The following is a 27,555-nucleotide window of genomic DNA, read 5'->3' as shown; positions in this document are numbered from 1 at the left end:
TCAGTTCCTTCAGGCTACAAGAAAGTAGGTCATGGACGTGTTCACAGTGTAGTAGTAACTTCAAGCCTCCGGTGCACTCCCCCTGTATTGCGTCCAACTGCGCATGTTACAAACTGATAAGATAGTAAGGTACAGCTGTACCGCGCCTTTCTCCAATGTTTCTTGGTTTTTGAATTATTAGACACGCGCATGTTGTGCATATTTAAATAGATTCTTATTCAAAGCAATACGGTCTGAAAATAGCAAATAAAAGCTCGAAGATGAAAATAAAAGACATACATACAGACAGAAACACTGAAAAGCACATGCTTTTTTTCAAACCTGGATACATTTTTTTTGTTTTTAGTTTCTGGGATGCTTTTATTCAATTGTAATCTAATCTCGAGTCGAATAATATAAAAACGCGTGTGTGCAACGCTTAAAGTTCTTACCCTAGCAGTACAGGTTTTAGTATCAGAGGTTACTTGGAATTAGATGACTCATGACACCTGCTACCAAATCACCTGAGAGATCTGAGACAGGTGTTGGTTACCGGAATGTCATAAGTTTTAAAGAAACGACCTAATTCTAATTCGTTCTTGTGTGAAGCAATTAATAATGTAACCCAGCAGCCAATCTCTTAATCCTCGCTCGTGACAACCTATAACGTAACACCATCACTCAATCCATATTCATGACCATCTAACTTGTAACTGACGTGTTCAGGACGATTTATTGTCACAACGTATCGTTCTGGTGCGTTATGAGCTGCGTATTTTGTAAGCAGCATGTAAGAAAGCGCAGAAACTACAGTGTTGATTTGTGTTCACATATTAGCAGATTCGTATTTAACTCAAATATGCGCGATTCCACGAGACACAACTAAACACGCTGTCACGCCATTAACGGGTTAAAGGTCAAGGACTGGAAACTGACATAAATCGCTCTAAACAAATATTCGACTTCTTTATAAGGCGACGAAATTGAAGTAAAAGATTTAGTTTGTCGGCAAGCGTTTTGGTTTTTTTAATTTGAATTTCGCGCAAAGATACACGAGGGCTGTCTGCCGTTGTCGTCCCTCATTTAGCAGTGTAAGACTAGAGGGAAGGCAACTAGTCATCACCATCCACCGCCCACTCTTGGGCTACTCTTTTACCAACGAATAGTGAGATTGACCGTCGCATTATAACGCACCCATGGCTGAAAGGGCGAGCAAGTTTGGTGTGACGGGGATTCGAACCCGCGACCCTCAGGTTAGGAGTCGAGTGCCTTAACCACCTGGCCATACCGGGCCGTCTCTTGATATTTAGAAAATAGTTTCACACTTTACAAGTCATTCAGTGATCAACGTATGGGAACGATTTGTTAGTTTGTTTGTTTAGAATTCAGCACAAAGCTACACAATGTGTGCCCTGCCCATCACGGATATCAAAACCCGGTTTATATCGGTGTGAGTGCTGAGACATGTCGCTGTGCCACTAAAGGCGCATGGGCGTTTGGTGCGACGGCGATTCGAATCCGCGACCCTCAGATTACGAGTCGAACGCCTTAACCCACCTGGCCGTGCCGGGCCTGTCGACAAGCGGCAGGTTTAAAAACAATAAATGAAATGTGAATAAAACAATCGAGGACCGTCTCTACATTTCATCAAAAATTAATATTTAATCGTTGTAGTTATCTCGCCTAAAACTGTTTGTTTTTGAATTTCGCACAAAGCTGCTCGAGAGATATCAGTGCTAGCCGTCCCTAATTTAGCAGTGTAAGACTAGAGGGAAGGCAACTAGTCATCACCATCCACCGCCCACTCTTGGGCTACTCTTTTACCAACGAATAGTGAGATTGACCGTCGCATTATAACGCACCCATGGCTGAAAGGGCGAGCAAGTTTGGTGTGACGGGGATTCGAACCCGCGACCCTCAGGTTAGGAGTCGAGTGCCTTAACCACCTGGCCATACCGGGCCGTCTCTTGATATTTAGAAAATAGTTTCACACTTTACAAGTCATTCAGTGATCAACGTATGGGAACGATTTGTTAGTTTGTTTGTTTAGAATTCAGCACAAAGCTACACAATGTGTGCCCTGCCCATCACGGATATCAAAACCCGGTTTATATCGGTGTGAGTGCTGAGACATGTCGCTGTGCCACTAAAGGCGCATGGGCGTTTGGTGCGACGGCGATTCGAATCCGCGACCCTCAGATTACGAGTCGAACGCCTTAACCCACCTGGCCGTGCCGGGCCTGTCGACAAGCGGCAGGTTTAAAAACAATAAATGAAATGTGAATAAAACAATCGAGGACCGTCTCTACATTTCATCAAAAATTAATATTTAATCGTTGTAGTTATCTCGCCTAAAACTGTTTGTTTTTGAATTTCGCACAAAGCTGCTCGAGAGATATCAGTGCTAGCCGTCCCTAATTTAGCAATGTAAGACTAGAGGGAAGGCAGCTAGTCATCACCACCCACCGCCAACTCTTGGGCTACTCTTTTACCAACGAATAGTGAAATTGACTTCAGATTACGAGCAAAACGCCTTAACCAACCTGGCCATGCCGGGCCCCTCACCTAAAACAGGACGAATTACAAAATTTGATAATCGAAGGACGCAGGCGTAAGATTATATTACTGTGCGAAACGGCGAAATACCGAAACTACGTAATTTGTGGGACCCAGAACAAAGTCTCACTTCTGTGATTACTGACTCTCGCTTTAGAACAAACTAACTATTAATGTTGCATTTCTATTTATAAATACAGAATTTGCAAACATTTATCATTACTTTGATAATGCATATTTTGTGAAAAATTATAAGACTTGAATATCCCAATCAAGTGAGGTCGACCATCAAAATTTCTCTAATTGCTATAAATATTAAATAAGAACGATATTTCAACCGATCTGTGTTTTTCTTTAGATAAATCGATTGGTTATATTTTTGTTTTGTGTTCAGATAAAACTGTTTTTACGTATAAGTATGAATTTTGTATTTTCCAATCATTTTTGAAATTTTTAGCGTATTGTGATCGACTGAAAAATGTGTTTGACATTTACCTCTAACGGTTTGGTTCGTTTTGAATTTCGCGCAAAGCTACCCGAGAGCTATCTGCGCTAACGGTCCCTAATTTAGTAGTGTAAGACTACAGGGAAGGCAACTAGTCATCACCACTCACCGCTAAGTCTTGGGCTACTTCTTTACCAACGAATAGCGGGACTGACCGTCACGTTATAACGTTCCCAAGGGTGAAAAGGGCGAGCATGTTTGGTGTGACGGGGATTCGAACCTGTGACCCTCGGATTACGAGTCGAGTGCCTTAACCATCTGGCCATGCCGGGCCTCCTTCCAATGAGACATCAATTTTATGCAACAAAGTTTGTGCAACGATGTATAATTTCTCATTATACTCTCACTTGGAAACAAACAAACAAACAATAATAAAACTGTAAACAAATCTCACTTGGAAACAAACAAACAAACAATAATAACACTGTAAACAAACAAATTTTCAAGATGTCTTCAAGTAAAAATAATAAAAAATAAAAAACGTAGACTATATAAAAAATATTTGGGCGAGACACTGTTTTTAGTAAAACCTGGCGAGACATTGTCTGTTTTTTAGTAAAACCTGGCGAGACTGTCTGTTTTGTAGCAAAACCTGGCGAGACATTGTCTGTTTTTAGTAAAACCTGGCGAGACATTGTCTGTTTTTAGCAAAACCTGGCGAGACATTGTCTGTTTTTAGCAAAACCTGGCGAGACATTGTCTGTTTTTTAGTAAGACCTGGCGAGACATTGTCTGTTTTTTAGCAAAACCTGGCGAGACATTGTCTGTTTTTAGCAAAACCTGGCGAGACATTGTCTGTTTTTTAGTAAAACATGGCGAGATATTGTCTGTTTTTTAGTAAAACCTGGCGAGACTGTCTGTTTTTTAGCAAAACCTGGCGAGACATTGTCTGTTTTTAGTTAAACCTGGCGAGACATTGTCTGTTTTTAGCAAAACCTGGCGAGACATTGTCTGTTTTATAGTAAAACCTGGCGAGACATTGTCTGTTTTTTAGTAAAACCTGGCGAGACATTGTCTGTTTTTAGTAAAACCTGGCGAGACATTGTCTGTTTTTTAGTAAAACCTGGCGAGACATTGTCTGTTTTATAGTAAAACCTGGCGAGACATTGTCTGTTTTTAGCAAAACCTGGCGAGACATTGTCTGTTTTTAGTAAAACCTGGCGAGATATTGTCTGTTTTACAGTAAAACCTGGCGAGACATTGTCTGTTTTTCAGTAAAACCTGGCGAGATATTGTCTGTTTTATAGTAAAACCTGGCGAGACTGTCTGTTTTTCAGTAAAACCTGGCGAGACATTGTCTGTTTTATAGTAAAACCTGGCGAGAAATTGTCTGTTTTTCAGTAAAACCTGGCGAGACGTTGTCTGTTTTTTAGTAAAACCTGGCGAGACATTGTCTGTTTTTCAGTAAAACCTGGCGAGACATTGTCTGTTTTATAGTAAAACCTGGCGAGATATTGTCTGTTTTTCAGTAAAACCTGGCGAGACATTGTCTGTTTTTTAGTAAAACCTGGCGAGATGTTGTCCGTATCCCTAATTTATAACATGGATATAAACACAAATTAAACACTCATAGCGCCGAGTCTAGATTTCTTCCTTAAATAACCCACTGTGATGAAGAATATATAGATATATTACGAATTGGAACTCATAAACCTGCACCACGCTGGTACAGTTTACGGATTTAGAACGCTAAAGTCACTGGTTCGTTTCCCCTCGGTGGGCTCAGCAGATAGCTCGATGTTGCTTTGCTATAAGAAAACATACACATAACTCACAAACCCAAAATATTAACGCGAAGCCTTAATCTGAACAACCCCTAGGAGACGCTCTTTTACGTCTGAAACATAACATTAGGTCTAATAGATTATTCATTCTAATCCATTCACCCATATTAAAACAATACACGTTGTAATAAACTCGTGATATCTTCTTTAAGGTACATTGTGGAAAATCTTCCATATTGATCATTTCCATTCTAGATGTGATTAAACACTATTTACTTTCTAGGTAGCGAGGCTTAGCGATAAGACGTGTTTGTGTAGTAGGTAATGTCTCTCAGCGGTATGTCTGCGGACTTACAACGCTGAAATCCGAGTTTCGATACCCCTGGTGGGCAGAGCACAGATAGGCCATTGTGTAGTTTTGTGCTTAATTTAAAACAATAACAATGTATTAGGTAATACACATATTGTGTGTAATTGTGTAACAATTTAGCTGATACTTCCTGCTCGCTCAATTTCACTTGCGGGTTCGAATCCCCATCGCACCAAACATTCTCGCCTATTCAACCGTGAGGACGTTATAATGTAACAGTCAATCCCACTATTTGTCGGTAAAATATTAGTTCAAGAGTTGGCGGTGGTCCCTCTAGCCTTATACTGCTAAATTAGTGACGGTTAGCGCAGATAGCCCTAGTGTAGCTTTGCGCGAAATAAAAAAAATATATTACTTTTTCTACAAACGATTGTGACACAAAAAGTGCGCATGCGTGTAGTACGTTAAAAAAAGAAAAGAAAATTATTTGAGAACTATAAATTAAAGTAGTGTAAATATTATACTTCACCTTGAGAGTTAAAAATTCCTGGCCACCTAGTGGTCATAACTGTACAGATCGTTTAAGCTTATCTCAAACCAATGACCTATTTACTTGTCCTTCTGAACAAGAAGCTTGTCAACGTTCTATAATAATACGGAAAGCAAACTATAATAGACGTCTATTACGTTTTTTTGTGAGATCTGTGTTTCCCTGATTTGAAAATATTTATCTTGAAATGTGTCCAAGCAACAGCGATGTGTTTAGCTATATAATTTTTCTTTCCTTCTTCCTGAAACTTTCCATTCCTAATTTTTCAGTAAGTGTGTCACGAGAATGTTAGCCAGAGGAAGTTATACTACTGACATCACACTTGTGACTTTAAAATATTCTTCCTTTATGAACAGTTGCGCACAAAATAAGCAGTCGAACAACAAGTAGGATTATTGGAATAAGGTCAATTTATTACAGCTTGAAGTGCTAAACTCGCATGTCTGTTTGCAAAAAGACCAATCAGCGATTAGTTTGTGTGTTGTACTTTTTAATAATACATTTTGTAGGGCGATTAGTTAGATGCTGAGATAAATTGGTTTCATTTTATTACAGTATAAACAAAAAGCATAACCTAGAGAACAATATTTGCGCAGATACATTGGTTTGGCTTGTTTTTAATTTCGCGCAAAGCTACACGAGGTCTATCTGTGCTAGCCTAGCCGTCCCAAATTTAGTAGTGTAAGACTAGAGGGAAGGCAGCTAGTCATCACCACCCACCGTCAACTCTTACACTATTCTTTTACCAACGAATAGTGGGATTGAACGTAACATTATAACGCCTCTACGGCTGAAAGGGTTGGTTTGGTTTGTTTTTAATTTCGCGCAACGCTACACGAGGGCTATCTGCGCTAGCCGTTCCTAATTTAGCAGTGTAAGACTAGAGGGAAGGCAGCTAGTCATAGCCACCCACCGCCAACTCTTGGGCTACTCTTTTACTAACGAGTAGTGGGACTGACCGTAACATTATAACAACCCCCACGGCTGAAAGGGCGAGCATGTTTAGTGTGATGGGGATTCGAACACGCGATCCTCGGATTACAAGTCGAGTGCCTTAACCCACCTGGCCATGCCGGGCCATAATCACTTTTAATTAATTGTGTGAACTTCTATTTCGCGCTTTTAAACCCAAGGATTAATAAGATATTTAATGTTTTTGTTGTTGTTGATCTGCTTGTTACAAATATCTTCAGCATGATCAGATGGTTAGGGGCGCTCTAGTTACAATCTCAGTGGCGCGGTTAAATCCCCGTCACAGCAAATCATGATCACCCTTTCAGCTGTAGGAGCATTGTAATGTGACGATGAATCGCATTATTCGTTGGTAGAAGAGTGAGCCAAAAGGTGGCGGTAGATGGTGCTGCTTAATTAGGGACAGATGGCGCCTGTGTAGCTTTGCGCGAAATTCAAAAGCAAACAAACAACACGAGTCGCAAAAACAATTGCCTGGCATAGCCACGTGATTAGGGCTTGGGTTCGAATCGCACTTTCAATTGTGGGGGCGTTATAATATAACGATTAGTCAAAGAGTTGTTGGTGATGACAAGCTACATTCCTTCCGGTCATTCACTGCTAAATTAGGGACGGCTGTGGCGCATTTGTAGCTTTGCGCGAAATTCGAGGCACAGAATTAAAGAAATGTACCATACATCAGGTCGTCCCTTAAGTAATGTCCGATTTTATGTTCCGAAAAAGAGAAAGGATTTCAAACACTTTTAATGTTATTTAATCAATAATGTATGTTCCATTATTATTAATTACTTCCTGCCAACGATTCACAAACTTCTGAATGTCACTTCTATAAAATTCTTGGAGTTTGGAGGAAAATAATAAAGAGAGGGTGGTTTTGACTTCTTCATGTGTTCCAAGTTCTTTTCCATCAAGATAGTTCTGCAAACTTCGGAACAGATGATAATCAGATGGGACAAGGTCTGGAGAATAAGAAGGATGTGGAAGTTTTTCCCAGTCTAGCTCTTCAATCTTTACAGATGTGATCCTTGCTGTATGGGACCGTGCAATATCCTGGTGTAATTCAATACTTTTATGATTGATGAAAGAAAAGTGGATCACACCAAGAATATCCTAACAAACGCTTAACAAGACTTTCCTAGGGTGGAGGTCCATTTTGGGCTGTGCTTTAGCCAGTTTACCTGCATTGAGCCATTGTCTGCAGCGCTTAAAAATTTTCATCTCCAGTCACTAACCTGTCCAAAAAAGGTGAGTTACGTTCATGAGAATGCAAGAAGTACAAATGTCCACTTTTGCTCTAAGGCTAGCTTCTGTCAAATCATGAAGGACCCATTTTCTATGTTTTGACACCTTTCCAAACTGTTTCAGATGATGGTGAACTGTTGATTGGGTTGAATTAAGCTTCTAGTTCTTCAGCTGTTACAACACAATCTTCATCAAGTACAGTCAGCAACAAGTCATCATTAAACTCAACAGGATGACTTGAACGTGGTGCATCACTTAAGCTGCAGTCACCTGATCTGAACTTCTGAAACCACCTTCAACATTTTATTTCTTTGAGAGACTTCGCACCATAAACACCTTGAATGTTTCGTGTAGTTTCTGCTGCACTATTGCCTTTATTAAACTCATAAAACATTATATGCTTAATGTGCTCCTCAGACACATCCATCTTCGTAAAGGTTTATTTGATTAATGATCTGAAAAAGTGGAGTTGGGTTAGTTTCTTTTATTTGTCTGAACATTTTTATACACGTCCTACTACATATTTTAGTCATTAAAGACTTCTACAAAGACAGAAATGACGCACTTTCTGTATTAAATTTTCAGACATTACTCGTGGGATGACCTGATATATAATTACAATGAATTTGATAAGTAAATCACTCATTTCGCCTCCTTTCTTTGTAGTAAAAATATTTCTATATTATTAACCTTTAGGCCTAGTACGGTAATTTGAGGGTCTAATCCACGCCTTTCTCCTTATTTAATTAATGTGCTCAAAAAAATAATTGTGAGAAATTAACTTCTAACAAATGTGCTGTTGATGTTTAATTGAAAAAAATTAGTTAATAAAAATAAACAAAAAAAACCCTAACAGATGAAACTGATCCGATGATATATTATATTCGTTGTAACTGTTTTTGCCTAACATTACTATTTAACGTTTAAAAACCCATGTTAGGTAACAGACAACTTTGATAGGACATATACATTGCTACTGTTTTACCCAGTTTTACCCTAGCGGAGATAGCCCTCGTTTAGCTTTGCTCGGAAATTCAAAACAAATAAATAAACCGTAAATCCAAAACGAATGGTGACATTAGCCCATTTTGCACAGTTGTTATTAGACGCCTGGCACTAACTGAAGTTAATAGATAGCATTTGCTGGTTAGAATCGTGTACATTGTGAATGTCCATTTGAAACCACACGTTTTGAGATAACACTCACAATTCTCTACTTCTTATTTAATAGTCGTGGTGTTTACTTTGAGTAGTATTACTGGTGATGGAAAAAGACATTCCTCAAAACAAACCCATATGCGCGCGTAATGAAGTCACGTATGTGTTGTACAACGAAAACGAAAGACTATTAGCATGGTGTGTGTCTTGTAATGTAAGGCTATTCAGGCGCGAATTGGTCCCATGGCAAACCAGGAAATATTCAATCGTGTCCCTCTTGGAAAAGAAGGTAAAAAAAAAAAAGCCAATACAATAGAAAAATATGTATTTATTCATTGCTGTCACGTTAGCACTTAAATCAACATCCGGGTTAATCCTACCAAAGAGGATTTACTTTGCAGTATTTCTGTTGAAAACATTACCTTGTGAAGAACTCCTTTGTGTTTCCATAGTTACTGTTCGTGTGAACTATGTATAATTGATGTTTTAACGCTAAATTACATATACTTTTTAATTACGTGTTTTATGAGAAATTTGTGGTTTGATCCCCTGTTGTTGTTTTTTTACAATAGAAACTTAGAATTCAGTCCGTTCCTAAATATATTTCAAATATATTTTCTATTATTAGTTACACTTCACAAATTAAATCCCGAACTAATATATTTATTTTTTACTGTCATCCAATTTAATCTCCAGAAGTGTGTCGTCTGCCAGTCAGTCAGTGGATACTAAAAAACACGTCACATAAGGGACGTTTAACATTGCAGTTTGTACTGTCGTGACGTCAGAGAAATGTGCTTATGCCATAAATCACGAGGAGAATTAGGCAGTCTGTAGGCTACAACACAGCCAGACATTATGAACTTGAAAAGCAAGAAATAAAAATATTTGTTACTCTTAAATTTTGGTTCTATTTACTCTTGAAGCAGAGCACTTTCAGGGACCCTTTGGAAGAACATCTAGAACAACTGCACGAAATAGAACGATGAGAAATATTGTAACTTACAGTGTTGCTGTTTTTTTAAATATGAAACCGTTCCTCTCGGAATAGACATTATTATGCAATAACACAAACATACATACATATATATATACTAGAGTAATAATAAACAGTTTGGTGGTAGAGACATTCGACTCGAAATTTGTATCACGAGATCGAATCTCGTCACCAAAGGTGTTCGTACTTTTAGCTTTGGAGACGTTATAATGTGAGAGTCAATCTCACTGTTCGTTGGTAAAAAATTGGCCAAAGAACCGGAGGCTGGTGGTGTGATTAGTTACCTTCACTCTGGTCTGCTACTTCAAATGCATATATGTAGTTTTCGAATAGGCTTGCGCGAAATTTTGCTAAATCTGTGTTGTTGTTGTTTTTTTACCTCCAAAGGATTCAAAACTAAACGTACGCACAAACCGCACAAACGTGCACGTCTGTTACGGAAATTCGAGAAAAAAATAAATCTATACAAAATATATCTGCGCTGGCTAACCTTAGTGTTAAAGTTATGGGCTATCGCCAACTGTTGGACTTGACTGTCACATTTATAACGCAACCACACCCCTAATATACAGAGCGTAGTTTTGCTATGAAGAGAAGCGAACCTGGGATACTCTAGTTCCCAAATCCGATTCCTATATTCACTACGTCACGTTTAGCGAATACACACACACTGAAACCCTTACGAGTTAAATATGAAAAGTTTTACGAACTGAAATGTTGATTCACGTGTTACGACTCTTACATAATCAAAAGAAACTTGTATCAGGAAAGATGCTTTCCAGTCAACACGTGTTGATTAATGGCACATGGAAGGTGGATTAATAGATAATATTGTCGTAAATACGAACAAACCGTATCGACTGACAATCATTGCTCGAAGTACTTCTGTTTGTTCTGTAACAGAAGTTCTCTTCCTACTAAACACTGAGTTTCGATACCCATAGTGAGCGCAACGCAGATAGCCTGTTGGGTAGCTCTGTGCTTAGGTACAAACAAACTGTAACATGAGGTATATATACTGTTTACACACGTTGTAGGTTTGTCAAACATTGGTTTAGGCTTCCATAAGATATTTTTATAACTCGTATATATATATAGTTGTTCTTGTACACACATTTCAAGTTACTGACAAACATAGTTACTGTATAGTAAGTTGCTTCTAATTAAATTTTAGTTTATGTCTTTTGTTATTATTGTAATTCGATGTCATGAATTATTTCAGTGCAGATAGCCCTTGAGTAGCTTTGCGCAAAATTCAAAACAAACAAATGAATTATTTCAGGAGTACCGTGGTGACGTTTGTTTCAAGTTAAGCATAAAGCTACACAATAGCTTATCTGCGCTCTGCCTACCACGGGTATCGAAACCCGGATTCTAGCGTTGTAAGACGGCAGACGTACCACTGTGCTGCTGGCGGGCAAGTACTGTGATAATAACCCCCGTTCTCTTTTTGTCTCTGCGTGTGTGAATTAGAAAACAGACAAACAAACCTTGTTAATATCCAAATAGAACTGATATGGTCGCTAACTTAAAAATAGAGGCGCCGGCATGACCAGGTGGTTAAGGCGCTCGACTCGTAACCTGTGGGTCGCGGAAATTCCAAACAAAGTTAAAAGACAACTGGTTATTGGTCGTTTGAAACTAGATGAAACGTTAGGCTCAGTAGTTCAGTATTATATTTTGGGGTCTTTGATCTGGCCGTGAAGGCGAGGGGCAGCCAGTCCTCAGCACCCCTCACCACAAGGAATTTGTCTGTCTCCTTGAACCAAATAACGGAACTGACCGACTTTTTATAACACGCCCACAGATGACACCAGGAGTGTGTTAGATCCTTGTAACGACCTTCCGATCTGCAGCCCAACACGTTAAGTACTATGTCACACCAGACCAAGATCTAAAAACTGTCGTCTAACACCATGCCTGGATTGGATGAACTTATCGTGTGCTATTGCCAAGATACGAGAAGAGAGAGGAACACGTCTCTGTAGCTTAACTTTTTAAAACCCGGTTGGGTGGTTTGAAAATCCCTTAGTAAGGACAGAAACGCACAAAACCAAAACAAAAAACAGTGTTACAACCCAACGTCATCAGTATGCTTTAGCCAGCAAACGTACATGAGTCGAATAGAAAAAAAAGTGAAACTGTGTTGGCCTACATAACTGTTTCGAAAGTAGGTAAATATGCTACTGGTTCTTGTGTCTTCCTGTGGTGGGGTTTGGGTGTTTCCACTAAGGTTGGCCTTTTTAACCTTCACACAACTGTCGCCTCCAAACCAGCCAAGTTCTTCGCATCTATCAACTATTCTTCATATATATATCTTTTCCTTTTTAACCTTCGGAAGATCAAATGAAGCAAACCATTGCCTCAGCATTAGAAACACAATTTTATTTTAAAGAAATGTAACGGCTATTTGTTATTCAGCACGAAGCTACACAAAGGGCTATCTGCTCTGCACACCACGGGTATCAAAACCCGATTTTTAGCAGTATAAGTCTACAGACATACCGGTCTGCCACTTGGGAGGAGGGGGGCTATTTAAAGAGAAAAAAAAATCCAAATATCGCCCGTTCTTCCTCCATGAGTTCCGAGTTCCCACAAACAACATGGTACACAAGTAGTTTATAAACATGTTCTAAAACAAACCTACTGGATCCAATTCATAGGGTGTGTGTGTTTCAATAAAACAAATCACATCGGGCTATCTGCTAAGTCTACCGAGGAGAATCGAACCCCTGATTTTAGCGTTGTAAATCCGTAGCCTTACTACTGTACCAGTGGGTGAATCATAGGGTGAAATCAATAACCAACTTAGCCTACTATTAAAAATAATTGGACTTGTGAACGGTCTCACTTTTTTACGTCTAAATGTTTAATTTTGTAGTTTTTTTAAGTTTTTAACCAGTAGCATTTTCTGTAGTTTTGTTTATAATTGAGGGGAGAGTTGAGTTAGTTTTTTTTTTTTTTTTTGAGGGGGGTAAGTAAAAGTAACACTGTCATGTTAGTGTGGGTCACAGCGAAGTTGAAATTTATTTTAACACGTTAGCTCCTAAGCCTATTTCACGGATACTTTCCAGGGTATATAAAAAAATGTCCTGATGTCCCACTCTCATCTGTATATGTAGCCGTTGTGTCTCAGTCAAAAAGTGTCCCTTTAAAAAGAAAACAGAGCACGACCCACGTGTGGGTCATGTGGGAGCCAATGTATTAATACCACCCTAGATGGGAGAAGAGCCCTTCGATGGGAGATCAATGCCCCCCCCCCCGTGGAGACACCGCTGCTTTTGACATTCTATTGAGAAATAACTCCTATCTTTATAGAACTTCAAAATTTCAGAGTTCCTGCATTGATATAAACTAATAATTCGAAAATGTAAAACGCATACCGTTACTTCACGTGATCCTTGACATATACCAATCAAGGTCACAGGGCGCAGGCCCTCACTTCACGTAACTCTTGGCATGTAACGATCAAGGTCACACGATTCACAAACCACACGTAAATCAGAGCATTTTTAATTTGAAATAATAACACCATGAATGTTTGTCTGTTCGAGATAACGGCTGAGAGTTGTCCGCGCTAGCTGACCCTGATTTTGAATTGTCAGACTCGTTGGTCAACAATGTGGGTTCTGACTGTCATTTTTATAGCGCACCTATGGCCACAAAATGCAAAGCTAAGAACGCGTTTTTATTCTTCTTTTCGACAATGGGACGTGAACCGTAAACTATTGAATCCACAGCCATGATCGGTACTATATTCACGCGCCCATCGAATTTAGTGATAAAAAGAGATGTGTACTAATTTAGTTAAATAAACTGCCGCTAGGAGTGGTTGGTTGCAATTAAACATAAAGCCACACAATAAACCACCTGTGCTCTCTCCCACCACGGTATCGAAACCCAAGTTGTAGCGTGGTAAGCCTAAAGACTGACCGTCGAGCCGCTGTGGTGCTACGAGGATAAATTTGAGATGAATGCAAAGCGTTTGTAGCAACTCAGTGGTTCCTTTTTTTTTTAAACACTTTGTCGAAATTATTATTTAAGAAACTAAATAAAGTAGTTGATACTTAACAAGTTAAGTCACTTCGTTCATACTTAGCTCGGCTGCTTAAAATACGAAAAAAAACAAAACCTCTTTAAAGATTCCGGCAGCGTAAACTTAATATTTGTTTCGTCTAACAGAGAGCAGCACCGTCGTTTTATAAATCCCATAGAATTTGTTTTATTAATAAAAGTAAAATGTATAAATAACAATATATTGGTATATAAACTTCTCATATGCATTTGTTATTTATGTGACCTGTAACCTTTGTACCGAAAAGTTGTAACAGAAAAACATATATGTAACATTACACTAATCTTTATTACATCACAGCTTTTAAATACTTTTTTTCATGTATTAGCAAACGAAACAGTTAATTGTTAGTTTGGTTGGAATATTGCGCAAAGATACACGAGGTCTATCTGTACTAGCCGTCCCTAATTTATCAGTGAAAAACTATAGGGAAGGCAGTTAGTCATCACCACCCACCGCCAACTGTTAGACTGCTTTTTTACCAAAGAAAAGTATGGTTAGACCATTACTCTTATAAAGGTACTACAGCCTCAAATTGTGGTACCTTTATCACCAAAACGCACACAAACCATGGACCCTCAGCTGAGGCACGGTAACCACGGCGCCGCGCTATTACAATAAAGATAGGATACACATAATCAGTATATTATCCACTTGCATTTGGTCGGACGTGACCCCATGGTTAGCGTGTCAAGTTTTTACAGTATAAAGTAACGTTTCGCTGGAAAAAAACCTAATAAACTTACTATTTGTTAAAGTTCTTGAATTTAGAGGCGGGGTTGGCTCTATAGCGCCTCTCACCACGAAGTATGAAATGTATGGATGCTATTTTCACATCTAACCCCCAAACATATCGAAAGTATGTCGTGTTTAATTCTCTGATTTTTTTTTATGTTTGTAGTTGACAGGAAATGGATAGAGAATGGGTTTTTGTATGTTCTGCCTACCACGGGTATCGAAACCCGGTTTATAGCTACTCCGATTTCCACAGTTTCGACGCCATTTTGTAATTTTTTTCACACTGTCTTGATACGCTTCGTCTATTGTGAATTTCGCGCAAAGCTACACGAGAGCTTTCTGAGCCAGCCATCCTTAATTAAGCATAGAAAGACTAGAGGGAAGGAAGCTAGTCGTCACCACCCACCGCCAACTCTTTTAAGATACTCTTTTACCAACGAATAATGAGGCTGACCATCACGGCTTCAGTTTGTAAATCCCTCTGGTATGCACTACAAATTCTGTAAAACAGCTGAATAGTTCGTGAGTTTATTTATTTATTTTCGTTAAAATCCACGAACCAGCACTGGTCGTTCAGAAACATTGGACTAGAGCATCCTTAAAACCTGTATAATTCATTGGTTGATTCGCAAACAATAATCCAGACCATAAAACTCGACTTTTAGTGATAATTGTTCGATTTTGAATTCCGCACAAAGCTATTCGAAAATTACCTATGCCAGCTGTCCCTAATTTAGTGACAATAGATCAGAGGGAAGACAAGCTAGTCGATACCACTACCGCCACCTTTAGGGCTACTCTTTTGACCAACGAACAGTGGGATTGATCGTATTATTGTAAGAGCTGGACGAACGAGCATGTTTGGTAATGGGGATTCGAGCCCCGCGACCATTAGACTGCGAGGCGAGCGTCCTAACCATCGGGTCATTCCAGGCCTTTCTACTGAGAATAAGAAACTTCCGAAAGAAATATATTTTTGTATTAAAAAAAAAAGTACAATTACATTAAATTATTTTAAATTAGAAGTAATACGTGTGAATTTCCACACGCAACATTCGTTTCGTTTCTTTGAAATTACGCACAATGCTACACAGAGGACTATCTTTGCTCTGTTCACCACGGGTATCAAAGCTCTTTTACTAGCGTTGTGAGTACGCCGACATACCGCTGTGCAACATTCCTAGTCAGTACTAATGTTTTTTCTGAAATCAGTCTTCGAGAGAAGTTTGATAATCTTTTTCAGCAAACATCAATTTAGAAATATTTAATACATTTAATTAGTAGACAGCCCCGGCATGGCCAAGCGTGTTAAGGCGTGCGACTCGTAATCTGAGGGTCGCGAGTTCGCATCCCCATCGCACCAAACATGCTCGCTCTTTCAGCCGTGGGGGCGTTATAATGTGACGGTTAATCCCACTATTCGTTGGTAAAAGAGTAGCCCAAGAGTTGGCGGTGGGTGGTGATGACCAGCTGCCTCTTTAGTCTTACACTGCTAAATTAGGGACGGTGCAGGTAGTCCTCGTGTGGCTTTATGCGAAATTTAAAAACAAAACAAACTGAATCTTGCAATGCTAATTGAAATAAACGTTTGTTTATGGTTTCTTATTCGAGTTTCTGCGCTTCATATTGTGTTCCATTTATGTAAGAAATCAGAAGACTTTTACGTTCTTTTTTCCCCGTTTGGATCAAGTTATGTGACACACGAGTCAAATGGTTAGGAAGCTACGCAACATAGAGTCAAATAAAGTATAATTTATACATACACATTTTCAGTGGAGAAAAATGAATAAATCCACGAAACTGTCGAGTCATTGGGGCCTCGTAGTCATGGTAACAACTGCATTTACTGAATATACATTAAGTAATTAAAAACTAAAACGGAAAAGTGTTGTCTGGATTATCTTAGATTTAGTACGGGTTTAGTTACCATTCATTCAAAATAATTTCAATCCCGAAAGGAAAAAAAAAAATCTAAAATGAACAAAGCATTATAACGGTGACTATTTTGTACTTCGCGAGAGAAACGTGAAAACGACATCGCGTAAGTCTGCGAAGTTTTAGCCAAATCCGAAGAAGACATCGCATAAATATTTTGGCGTGTCTGCAACATGAGAAACACGTGCGTAGCAGAAAGGACTTTGGTCATAAATCAGTTCCACTAGGTCCACGTGGACGAAAAACGAAAAGGTTTCGTTCAGTTTCCTTGTTACATTTTTTCGTATTAAATTACTGTACGTTCTCAGTGCAACTCGCTATATAAACAAATTGTTACAAATGTAAGAACATTTTGCAAGAATTGCCCATTTTGGTTTCTTCATTTTTAAGTGTGAACTTCAGAAAACACGATATCGGTTACACGCGATGGAAAAATCGTACCTTCACCTTAATGTAAAAATATAAAATTTGAAGCACTTCTCTTATCTATATGTTTTAGAGTGGCACCTCTAACTGCAATTTCAGGAACTTGTGATATGAAAAGCATCTATTTTTTTAAAGCAACTTTCAAATCATCCTCTCAAATGCACTATTAAGTTCTGTAACCTGAAATATGTTCATCTAATTATATCTAACAATGGAGTTTGTTTTTTGTTAAAATAGTTTATAAATAACCAACTTTTATTATTATTTCTTCAGTAGAAGTAAAATTGTGTATTCTAATTTTCAATGAGGGCGCATCGTGATATTACGTACATTGCCACAGTCCCAAAGATACTACATGGTTAAACGGTGCTTAGAATAATGTTTGTTTGTTTGTTTTTTGAATTTCGCACAAAGCTACTCGAGAGCTATCTGCACTAGCCGTCCCTAATTTAGTAGTGTAAGACTAGAGGGAAGGCATCTAGTCATCACCACCCACCGCAAACTCTTGGGCTACTCTTTTACCAACGAATAGTGGGATTATAACGCCCCCACGGCTGAAAGGGCGAGCATGTTTGGCGCAACGGGTATGGGAACCCGCGACTCTCAGCTTAAAATAATACGTTATGTGTCATTGCTGTACAGAGCCTCAATTATTATTTAAACACATACGACATGCAACAGAAGTTTCTTTCTAATTTTATAAATCATTAAAATTACTTTAAAAGTCGTGATGAATTGACAGGTCAGTCTATGAAGCATCAAGCCTAAGTCAGATTAGTTTATAAACCTTGGTATTAAGCCTAAGTTTTATTAGTCTGTAAACTATTAAGCCTAAGTCTAACCAGTCTGTAAACCATTAGGGCTAAAGTTGACCAGTCTATAAACCGTTAAGCCTAAGTTTGATCAGTCTAAATCATTAAGCCAAGTTTGGTTAGTGTATAAACCATTAGGGCTAAATTTGATCAGTCTATAAGCCATTAAGATTAGGCCAAAGCTAATAATTATTATGTAAACAAATTGGAAAACATTTGAAAGCAAAACGTTCGTGAAGAAGTGAATAAAAATGTAAATGTATTTGAATCGACCATTTTTTGTGGCTTTTTGACTTTTAAATGACGTGATGTGTGTTTTAAAGTGAATGCTTGAGAAATAAGCACACTGTTCAGGACCCTTGTTTTTAACCGGTTTGGAAGCTGTGCATGGGCTACTGTTCTGACCCGGACCTAATGACCCAAACTCTAATTCATTAATCGCTATTGTATTATATGCTTTGTTTGTGTATGTATACAAACATAGAATGTGGAACCGAAAAAATGTTGTGATAGAAACTACACGGAACCTTTATAATAAGGTGCGATTGAACAGCTGCACAAAAAGGAAGGCTTCTGACTTATCGTGACGTCAGTACAGTGAGCAATAAATAAACACGACGCATACACGTTCTAGGCCGCGGTGTGTAGTTTACATGTGTGCACGGAATGGCCGGAGTAACATGTGAAAATACAATACAATTTGTTTACAAACATCTTACAAACATTGTAATTGTACGTGAGAGCCACACACTCGCTATAATTTGCCGTTCTCTTGTTGTTATACGCCGCTAAAATCAACCGAACTAAACAGGCCTGTTTACTACCTGACGATCATCCAGTGCATATGTGTGGGTACGTCAAGTTCTTCATAATTAAACTCGAAAGAAAAAAAAACCCGGATATTTCTTTTGAATGTGTCACAACAGAAGACTTCTAATATTCACTTAAAGTACGGAGCACATTATGTTTTTCTTCTTCATGTGAATTAATGATTAGTCTGGACCGAACTCAAAATAGAACAGTGTTGTCATTCGTTTTATTAATCGAACACGGATGGGAGCCGAAGGGAAGTTTGGTCTGGTTTGTTTCGAATTTCGCGCAAAGTTACACGAGAATTATCTGTGCTTGCCGTTCCTAATTTAGCAGTGAAATATTAGAGGGAAGGCGGTGAGTTATCACCGCTCACCGCCAATTCTTGGGGTACTGTTTTACCAACGAGTAATGTGATTGATCGTAACTTATACCCCACCCCCAGGCTAAAAAGACGAGAGCAACGTTTGGTGGGACGGAGATGTGAAGCCGTGACCCTCAGATAGCGAGTCAAGCGCACGATAGGAGAGTAAAGAAAGCATTCTCTTAATCTAAACAAATATATCGACAAGACTCGAACTCGGGCGTGTACGAAATGAAAAATATGGTCGAGAGCATGTTATTAATTGTGTTAATATTTCTTTCATGCTTTGAAATATGTTGACGTACGACAAAGAACGATTCCAGTTAGTTTTCAACTCACATTATTATAGCAACGGCAGTACAAAAAGGTTATTCGAAAAGCTCCGAATTGTACCAAATGTAACCTGTCGATTCGGTCTGCGGGTTGCAGAGTCCAAGATTCTAGCCTGCGATATGACAGCTGTGGAGGTGTTATAAGTGGAACAGTCAAACCCGCTATTGTGTAGCCGTTTAAGCGTAGGATGTTGCTGACTGGTTGCCCTCTCTGAAGTCAATAGTTCGAAATTAGGGTCAATTATGCTACATCTGAGCATTAGGGGTGTCTGACCGAACTGTCGACCCATGACTCGAATAAGGTGCCGTTCACGTTGAAAATACGACATAATCTCACCAAATTTGGAAAATTAACAGCTATTCAAAACCAGATGGTGTTGTATTAAATAAAGTTTACGTGTTGTTGTTTTGAATTAAGCACAAAGCTACACAATGGGCTATCCGTGCTCTGTCCACCTCGGGTATTGAAACCCGGTTTTTAGCGTTGTACGTCCGCAGACATACCGCTGAGCCACTGGGGGAGGCAAGTTCACGTGTGTGTGTGGTTCAAATACGTGGTTATGAGTTTTGTTTTACGTTAACGTATAAAAATAGCCATCATTCCACGTATCTATGCAAGTCTATTATCACAATATCGTCACATCTGCGCATGACTAAACGACTTGCTTACTTTATCCTAGTATAATTATTATCACTAAATTTATAAAATACAACTTCATTTACTATGGTAGATGTTTATAATTCCTCGAAGCGTCTCCACATCTCGTGTTACAACATGTTACCATCTTTTCCTATGGCATAAAGTCACGATGTTTCTTGATCTTTCTAGTTTGTTAATCAGTGAATTACATCTTTAAATGACGTGTTTCCGTTAGTGACCTATTAAACCAATCACATTGTGTGTGACAAAACAAAAAGGCCTCTGTACTTGGTCTGAGGATCAACACTGTAAATGTTGAGGATGAATCTCTTGGATCATCAAAGTATTTCTATCAACAACTTGCATAGTTCGTTTGTAATGACCTTTTGTGTGATTTATCTTTCATTCCATTCCAGTTATTTTCTTAGTTAATGTGTCACCCCATATATCCACTTAATAGTTACTCCTTGGTTAATGTGTCACTCCAAATATCCACTTAATAGTTACTCCTTGGTTAATGTGTCACTCCAAATATCCACTTAATAGTTACTCCTTGGTTAATGTGTCACCCCACATATCCACTTAATAGTTACTCCTTGGTCAATGTGTCACCCCACATATCCACTTAATAGTTACTCCTTGGTTAATGTGTCACCCCATATATCCACTTAATAGTTACTCCTTGGTTAATGTGTCACCCCATATATCCACTTAATAGTTACTCCTTGGTTAATGTGTCACCCCATATATCCACTTAATAGTTACTCCTTGGTTAATGTGTCACCCCATATATCCACTTAATAGTTACTCCTTGGTTAATGTGTCACCCCATATATCCACTTAATAGTTACTCCTTGGTTAATGTGTCACCCCATATATCCACTTAATAGTTACTCCTTGTTACTCCTTGTTAATGTGTCACCCCATATATCCACTTAATAGTTACTCCTTGGTTAATGTGTCACCCCATATATCCACTTAATAGTTACTCCTTGGTTAATGTGTCACCCCACATATCCACTTAATAGTTACTCCTTGGTTAATGTGTCACCCCATATATCCACTTAATAGTTACTCCTTGGTTAATGTGTCACCCCATATATCCACTTAATAGTTACTCCTTGGTTAATGTGTCACCCCATATATCCACTTAATAGTTACTCCTTGGTTAATGTGTCACCCCATATATCCACTTAATAGTTACTCCTTGGTTAATGTGTCACCCCATATATCCACTTAATAGTTACTCCTTGGTTAATGTGTCACCCCATATATCCACTTAATAGTTACTCCTTGGTTAATGTGTCACCCCATATATCCACTTAATAGTTACTCCTTGGTTAATGTGTCACCCCATATATCCACTTAATAGTTACTCCTTGGTTAATGTGTCACCCCACATATCCACTTAATAGTTACTCCTTGGTTAATGTGTCACCCCACATATCCACTTAATAGTTACTCCTTGGTTAATGTGTCACCCCACATATCCACTTAATAGTTACTCCTTGGTTAATGTGTCACCCCACATATCCACTTAATAGTTACTCCTTGGTTAATGTGTCACCCCACATATCCACTTAATAGTTACTCCTTGGTTAATGTGTCACCCCACATATCCACTTAATAGTTACTCCTTGGTTAATGTGTCACCCCATATATCCACTTAATAGTTACTCCTTGGTTAATGTGTCACCCCATCCATCCATTTACTAGTATCCTCTTTGGTTAATATATTACCAGCCCCGGCATGGCCAGGTAGGTTAAGGCGTGCGACTGGTAATCTGAGGGTCGCAGGTTCGAATCCCCCTCGCACCAAACATGCTTGCCTTTTCAGCCGTGGGGGCGTTATAATGTAATGGTCAATCTCACTATTCGTTCGTGAAAGAGTAGCCCAAGAGTTGGCGGTGATGACTAGTTGCCTTCCCTCTAGTCTTACACTTAGGGACGGCTAACGGAGACTGCCCTCGAGTAGCTTTGCGCGAAATTAAGAAAACAAAACAAATTAATGTATTACCCCATTCATCCACTTACTAGTTACTCCTTGGTTAATATATAATGTGCGGTTATAATTCAAAACGTTCTTATTTGACTAAGATTTGGCAGAACACAGCAAACAGTATTTTTTTTTAATTGATTGTCAGACAATATTTGTTAATTTCCTCGCGAAGGCCCGGCATGGCCAGGTGGGTTAAGGCGTGCGACTCGTAATCTGAGGGTCCCAGTTTCGCATCTCTGTCGCACCAAACATGCTCGCCTTTTCACCCGTGGGGGCGTTATAATGTTACGTTCAATCCCACTATTCTTTAGTAAAAGAGGCCCAAGAGTTGGCGGTGGGTGGTGATGACTAAATGCCTTCCCTCTAGTCTTACACTGCTAAATTAGGGACGGCTAGCGCAGATAGCCCTCGAGTTGCTTTGCGCGAAATTAAAAAAAAAAAAAAATTCCTCGGCTCCCCAGATGTTTTGTTCGTTCCGTCATGCCTGGTGAACTTTAATACAACTACATACTGTTTGACTTATATCTAGTTTTACAGTAAAATATTATTATATTTGAATTAGACAATAATAAGACGTATATATTCAGTTTTTTTTTAAACACTGAAGTAAATATTCTTCCCCACGCACGTGATAAATACGGCAAAAGTAATATATATGCGAAATTCTCGATTAATTTTCAAATGTAATTCAGAATATTAAAGTTCATATTAAATAAATTAATTAAAACAGAAAAATTCCAAAAATAACACTCCTTGACAGGAGAGATGCGCTTTCCAATTTCACGATTTGATATTATTGAAGCTCAAATATGATAAGTTCTTAATTTGACCCACAAATCATGTGTTTTCAAGTATGTGTGAAAAGTATTTTCTCTGCTTTTCTTTAAGGAAAATTCACATTGGGCTGACTACTGTGTCCACAGTGGGGGATTGAACCCTAAATTTTGTGTTCTCAGTCCTTAAACCTACTGCTGCCCCTAGGCCCGGCATGGCCAAGCGCGTTAAGAAGTGCGACTCTTAATCTGAGGGTCGCGGGTTCGCATCCGCGTCGCGCCAAACATGCTCGCCCTACCAGCCGTGGGAGCGTTATAATGTGACAGTCAATCCCACTATTCGTTGGTAAAAGAGTAGCCCAAGAGTTGGCGGTGAGTGGTGATGACTAGCTGCCTTTCCTCTAGTCTTACACTGCTAAATTAGGGACGGCTAGCGCAGATAGCCCTCGAGTAGCTTTGCGCGAAATTCCAAAACAAACAAACAAACTGCTGCCCCACCGTACCTGAAATAGGTGGTGTATTTGAGGTTAATGCCTACACTGAAGAGGCGCATGTTGTATGAAAAATATTCCCAAAATATTACAATTTATATCTGAATGTCTTCCATTCGTTGTGGCTGATCAGAAAGTTTGAGGGTTTACATTCGAACACTATTTTGCATTTAACAACAATGCACGCTTCTCTATAAATGACCTAACGTTCTCTAAATTATAATGTACTTTGAAAACAAATTATTTTCACAGTTCAAATATAAAAACCGATTTTGAAACAATGGACTTTTTTTTATAATTTCGCGCAAAGCTACACGAGGACTATGTGTGCTAGCCGTCGATAATTTAGCAGTGTAAGACTAGAGGGAAGGCAGCTAGTCATCACCATCCACCGCCAACTCTTGGGCTACTCTTTTACCATCGAATAGTAAGTGGGATTGAACGTCACATTATAACACCCTCACGTTTGCAGGAGAAAGCAGATTTTGTGTGACGTGGACTCGAACCTGCCCATTTTAAATTGCGAGTCGAGCGTCCCTAACCACTTAGCCACACCCGGCCTGAAATAATGGAACTCAAAGATAAGTATAAGAATTTATAAAGCTAGAAATCGGATTCCAATACTCGTGGTGTTGTTAACAAAAACAAGTGAGGAGATTTTAAAGGGAATATTTTTTTCTACGTAGAAATATGCCACAAGAATATTTGCGTCAAATAGTGTCATGTACACTGGTATGAACAACCAAGAGTGTATAATATGAAAACCATGAATTAATGCCCTCTATAGCCTGGAAGTAAAATTTCAAAGTATGTTATAATTTGTGCGTTTGTGTTTCTCTTGTAGCAAAGCCACATCGGGCTATCTGCTGAGCCCACCGCGGGGAATCGAACCCCTGATTTTAGCATTATAAATCCGTAGACTTACCACTGTACTAGCGGGGGCATTTTATAAATTAAAAAAAGATTCGTTAAAAAACTTTCGAATGTATATTATTTACATATCAGAAATCACAGAACTGGTTTTAACGTTTTCGAATAAAAATAATATACATATTCTCTCTCTCTCTTCCCCAAACCAGATTAATCAACAATATTACAATAGGTCTTGTTTTTGAGACCTATTGTTATTGATAATTTATCATTTGACAAAAATGAAATGATTGGTAGCATTATTTACAGGTGACGTTAACTCGTTTTAACAACATGACTAGAAATGTTTACAAATAAAAAATATCTTACGGTCGCCTATGTTACACAGACTTAACGACACGTACAACATGACTTAACGACACGTATAACATGACTTAACGACACCTATGTGTTATCATGATTTACTTTACCTTCTAGTTTCATACCGACGTCTAAACATTTTTGAAACCGACAGTATGGACACCGTTTCCTTTGAGTTTTGTCAATAAGACAGTTTCTGTCAGCAACGCACGTGTAAACTTTCTTGTTTTGCACTGTTCTCTTAAAAAATCCCTTACAAGATTCGCAGGTCAGTAGACCATAATGGTAGCCAGAGACTTTGTCCCCGCAAACTGGACACAGCTCTTCAATACCTTCTTTAGTGTCTGGCGGGTCATAAGGGAACTGACCACTGAGAGTTGACGGTGGAGGAGCAGGAAGTGTCGACGGTACACTGTTGAGAATGACCGCTGGTCCTGCAGGTGTGTAACAGGTAGGGTTGTCCATTAGACTTGTTACGGTCATCATTTTAAAAACTGACTTCGAACTTATTTGCTACAATGTTTTTCTCATGTCTCAGTTCAACACAACGTGGTACTACTTTATACTGTGACATTCGTAAAACACTAAGTAGAACACAAATTGTATAACGCGCTTGTTAACTCATGCCTCAGACGGTAGGCATTAAATAAAACTCCCATACGAACGATAAAGAGTCCTAACGATGAATTTTGTCTTTTCTCCAGCATACAGGTACACTACACTCTACAAGTAGTTGGGTCTATGTCACGCGGAGCGCGCGCCTGCAGGCCTAGTGACCTACTAACGGCCCAGTACTTTGGCCAATCAAATCACACCATACCTCGCTGCACGTGAAACGTGAAAGGAAAAGTAAATATTACTTTCCATTCTCTTAGACAGAGAGAGTAGCGTGGTGAACTTATAACATCCTGACTGATTGGATAGTTTCATTCAGGATCTATCAGCAAATTTGATTGGTTGAAAACGTTTAACTGTTGCAAGTAATAAATTCAGAAACGTGTATTTCAAAGTAAAATCTCGAATAAAAAAAATTGGACAACAGGGTTCAGTATATTATAAAATAATGAAGTTTCGTAGTGTAAGTAACGAAACACGAATATAAAACAGAGACGTAAAATATTTTATATCTCCCTATTCGTGTAACGTAACGCTTTTGGTTCACGTTATTTGAACCTGCTGGTATCACACGACTCGATTGCAAGCCGATAAATATAAGTAGATATTTCTTGATTTCTTTTGTTTCGTGTGATATTTTACCTTTCGAAAAGTACTTTCACAAACATTGTCAGAGAGAACTAGGCCTATTTTCCCCGTATAAATGATTTGCATTTCATTTGAGTGAATATAAACCGCAAATATAAAGAATTTCTAAACAAATAAAATCGTTTGCGGTGACATGAAATTGACGAAAGCAACGTTTGTGATACCAAAGTGCGGTTCGCCGTTGCTTTAAATTATCGCGATGCAACGTAATGAAGGTACAACGGAAAACCACTACAATTTATATGTGCGAGCATCATATTGCTTCGACAATGAAGTCGGTGAAAGGAATATAACCCTTACTTCACAGATAATAATTAAAAATATATATACTGCGGATTTATCAGGGCCAGTAGAGGTCGTTTTTGTTGCTATTTTTTTTATTTTCTAAATACCTCCAAGTTTGTTTGTTTGTTTACGAATTTCTCGCAAAGCTGCACGAGGGCTATCTGCGCTAGCCGTCTCTAATTTAGCAGATTAAAACTACAAGGAAAGCAGCTCACCGCCAACTCTTGTGCTACTCTTTTATCAACGAATAGTGGGATTGACCGCACATTATAACGTCCCCACGGCTGAAAAGGCGACCATGTTTGGTGTGACGGGGATTCGAACCCGCGAACCTTATATTACGAGTCGAGTGCCTTAACCACCTGGCCATGCCGGGCCTACCTCCAGTATGCATTACAAATTTCTGTGAAACAACTGAATAGTTTATGAGCTTATTTATTTAATTTTATGAAAATCCACGAATCAGCATTGGTCGTTTAGAAACATTGGACAAGAACATTCTTAAAGCCTTCTTTGTAATTCATTGGTTGATCCGCAGCAGTAATCCAGACCATAAAACTTTACTATAAACTGATAATTGTTCGATTTTCCACAAAACTAATAGAGGACTAACTGCGTAAGCCGCCCCTAATTTAGTAACGATAGACCAGAGGGAAGACAGCTAGTCGACACCACTACCGCCACCTTTTGGGCTACTCTTTTGACCAACGAAAAGTGATATTGACCGTAACATTGTAAGAGCTGGACCAGCGAGCATTTTTGATAATGGAGATTCGAAACTGCGACCCTTAAGACTGTGAGTCGAGCGCCCTGACCATCAGATCATATCAGGCCTTTCTACTGAGATGAACAAACCTCCGACGGAAGTATATTTTTTTGCATTTGGAAAATGTACAATTGCACACCCTTTTAATGTAGAACTAATACACGTGAAATGCCACACAAAACATTCGTGTCAACTTCTAAACCCGTCTGGTTCCCATAGCAACACGGGATAGAAAGCAAGTGTCGAACAACCGGTACAGCAAGCAATTGTGTGGCACGTGACCACAGATTTAGGTCACCCACTTCTCGTTAAGCACGTGAAGGGTAGCACAGGCAGCGCATACAATTAGAAACCTTTGACGTAAAGTAATATATATATAGTAATATACACTTCTTTCGTTTGTCGACATTGGTGGTCCCTTTCAGCTTTACTTTGTTCGACTTTTTTTTATTCAATTGCCCTCGTAATCTTGAACTAAATACACAGAAACACACATTTTTGACCTAGTTCACTTTCGTTGACAGTGACACGCTTATCGTATCTCACATCAAAGTTCTCAGAGAAAGTATTCTGGGAAGGAATGATGCGGTTGTTGTTTCAATGATTTGCTTTTCACATACTGT

At 38.9% G+C, this 27,555-nt stretch overlaps 1 protein-coding gene across 1 annotated transcript in view; it reads right to left on the bottom strand.

The window, feature by feature from the left end:
- The window catches only part of LOC143247648 (nuclear hormone receptor FTZ-F1-like), a 56,292-nt gene extending 29,149 nt beyond the window's left edge, over positions 1-27,143 (bottom strand). The window contains exon 1 of the mRNA XM_076496019.1: positions 24,729-27,143. Within this exon, the coding sequence (XP_076352134.1) occupies positions 24,729-25,104 (376 nt within the window). The 5' untranslated portion in view covers positions 25,105-27,143. The remainder of the gene's footprint in view (positions 1-24,728) is intronic.
- Positions 27,144-27,555: the final 412 nt, after the last annotated feature.

This window comes from Tachypleus tridentatus, chromosome 3 (genome assembly GCF_004210375.1).
Source record: "Tachypleus tridentatus isolate NWPU-2018 chromosome 3, ASM421037v1, whole genome shotgun sequence".
NCBI classification, from domain to species: domain Eukaryota; kingdom Metazoa; phylum Arthropoda; class Merostomata; order Xiphosura; family Limulidae; genus Tachypleus; species Tachypleus tridentatus.
This window is presented reverse-complemented; position numbering and strand designations above follow the sequence as displayed.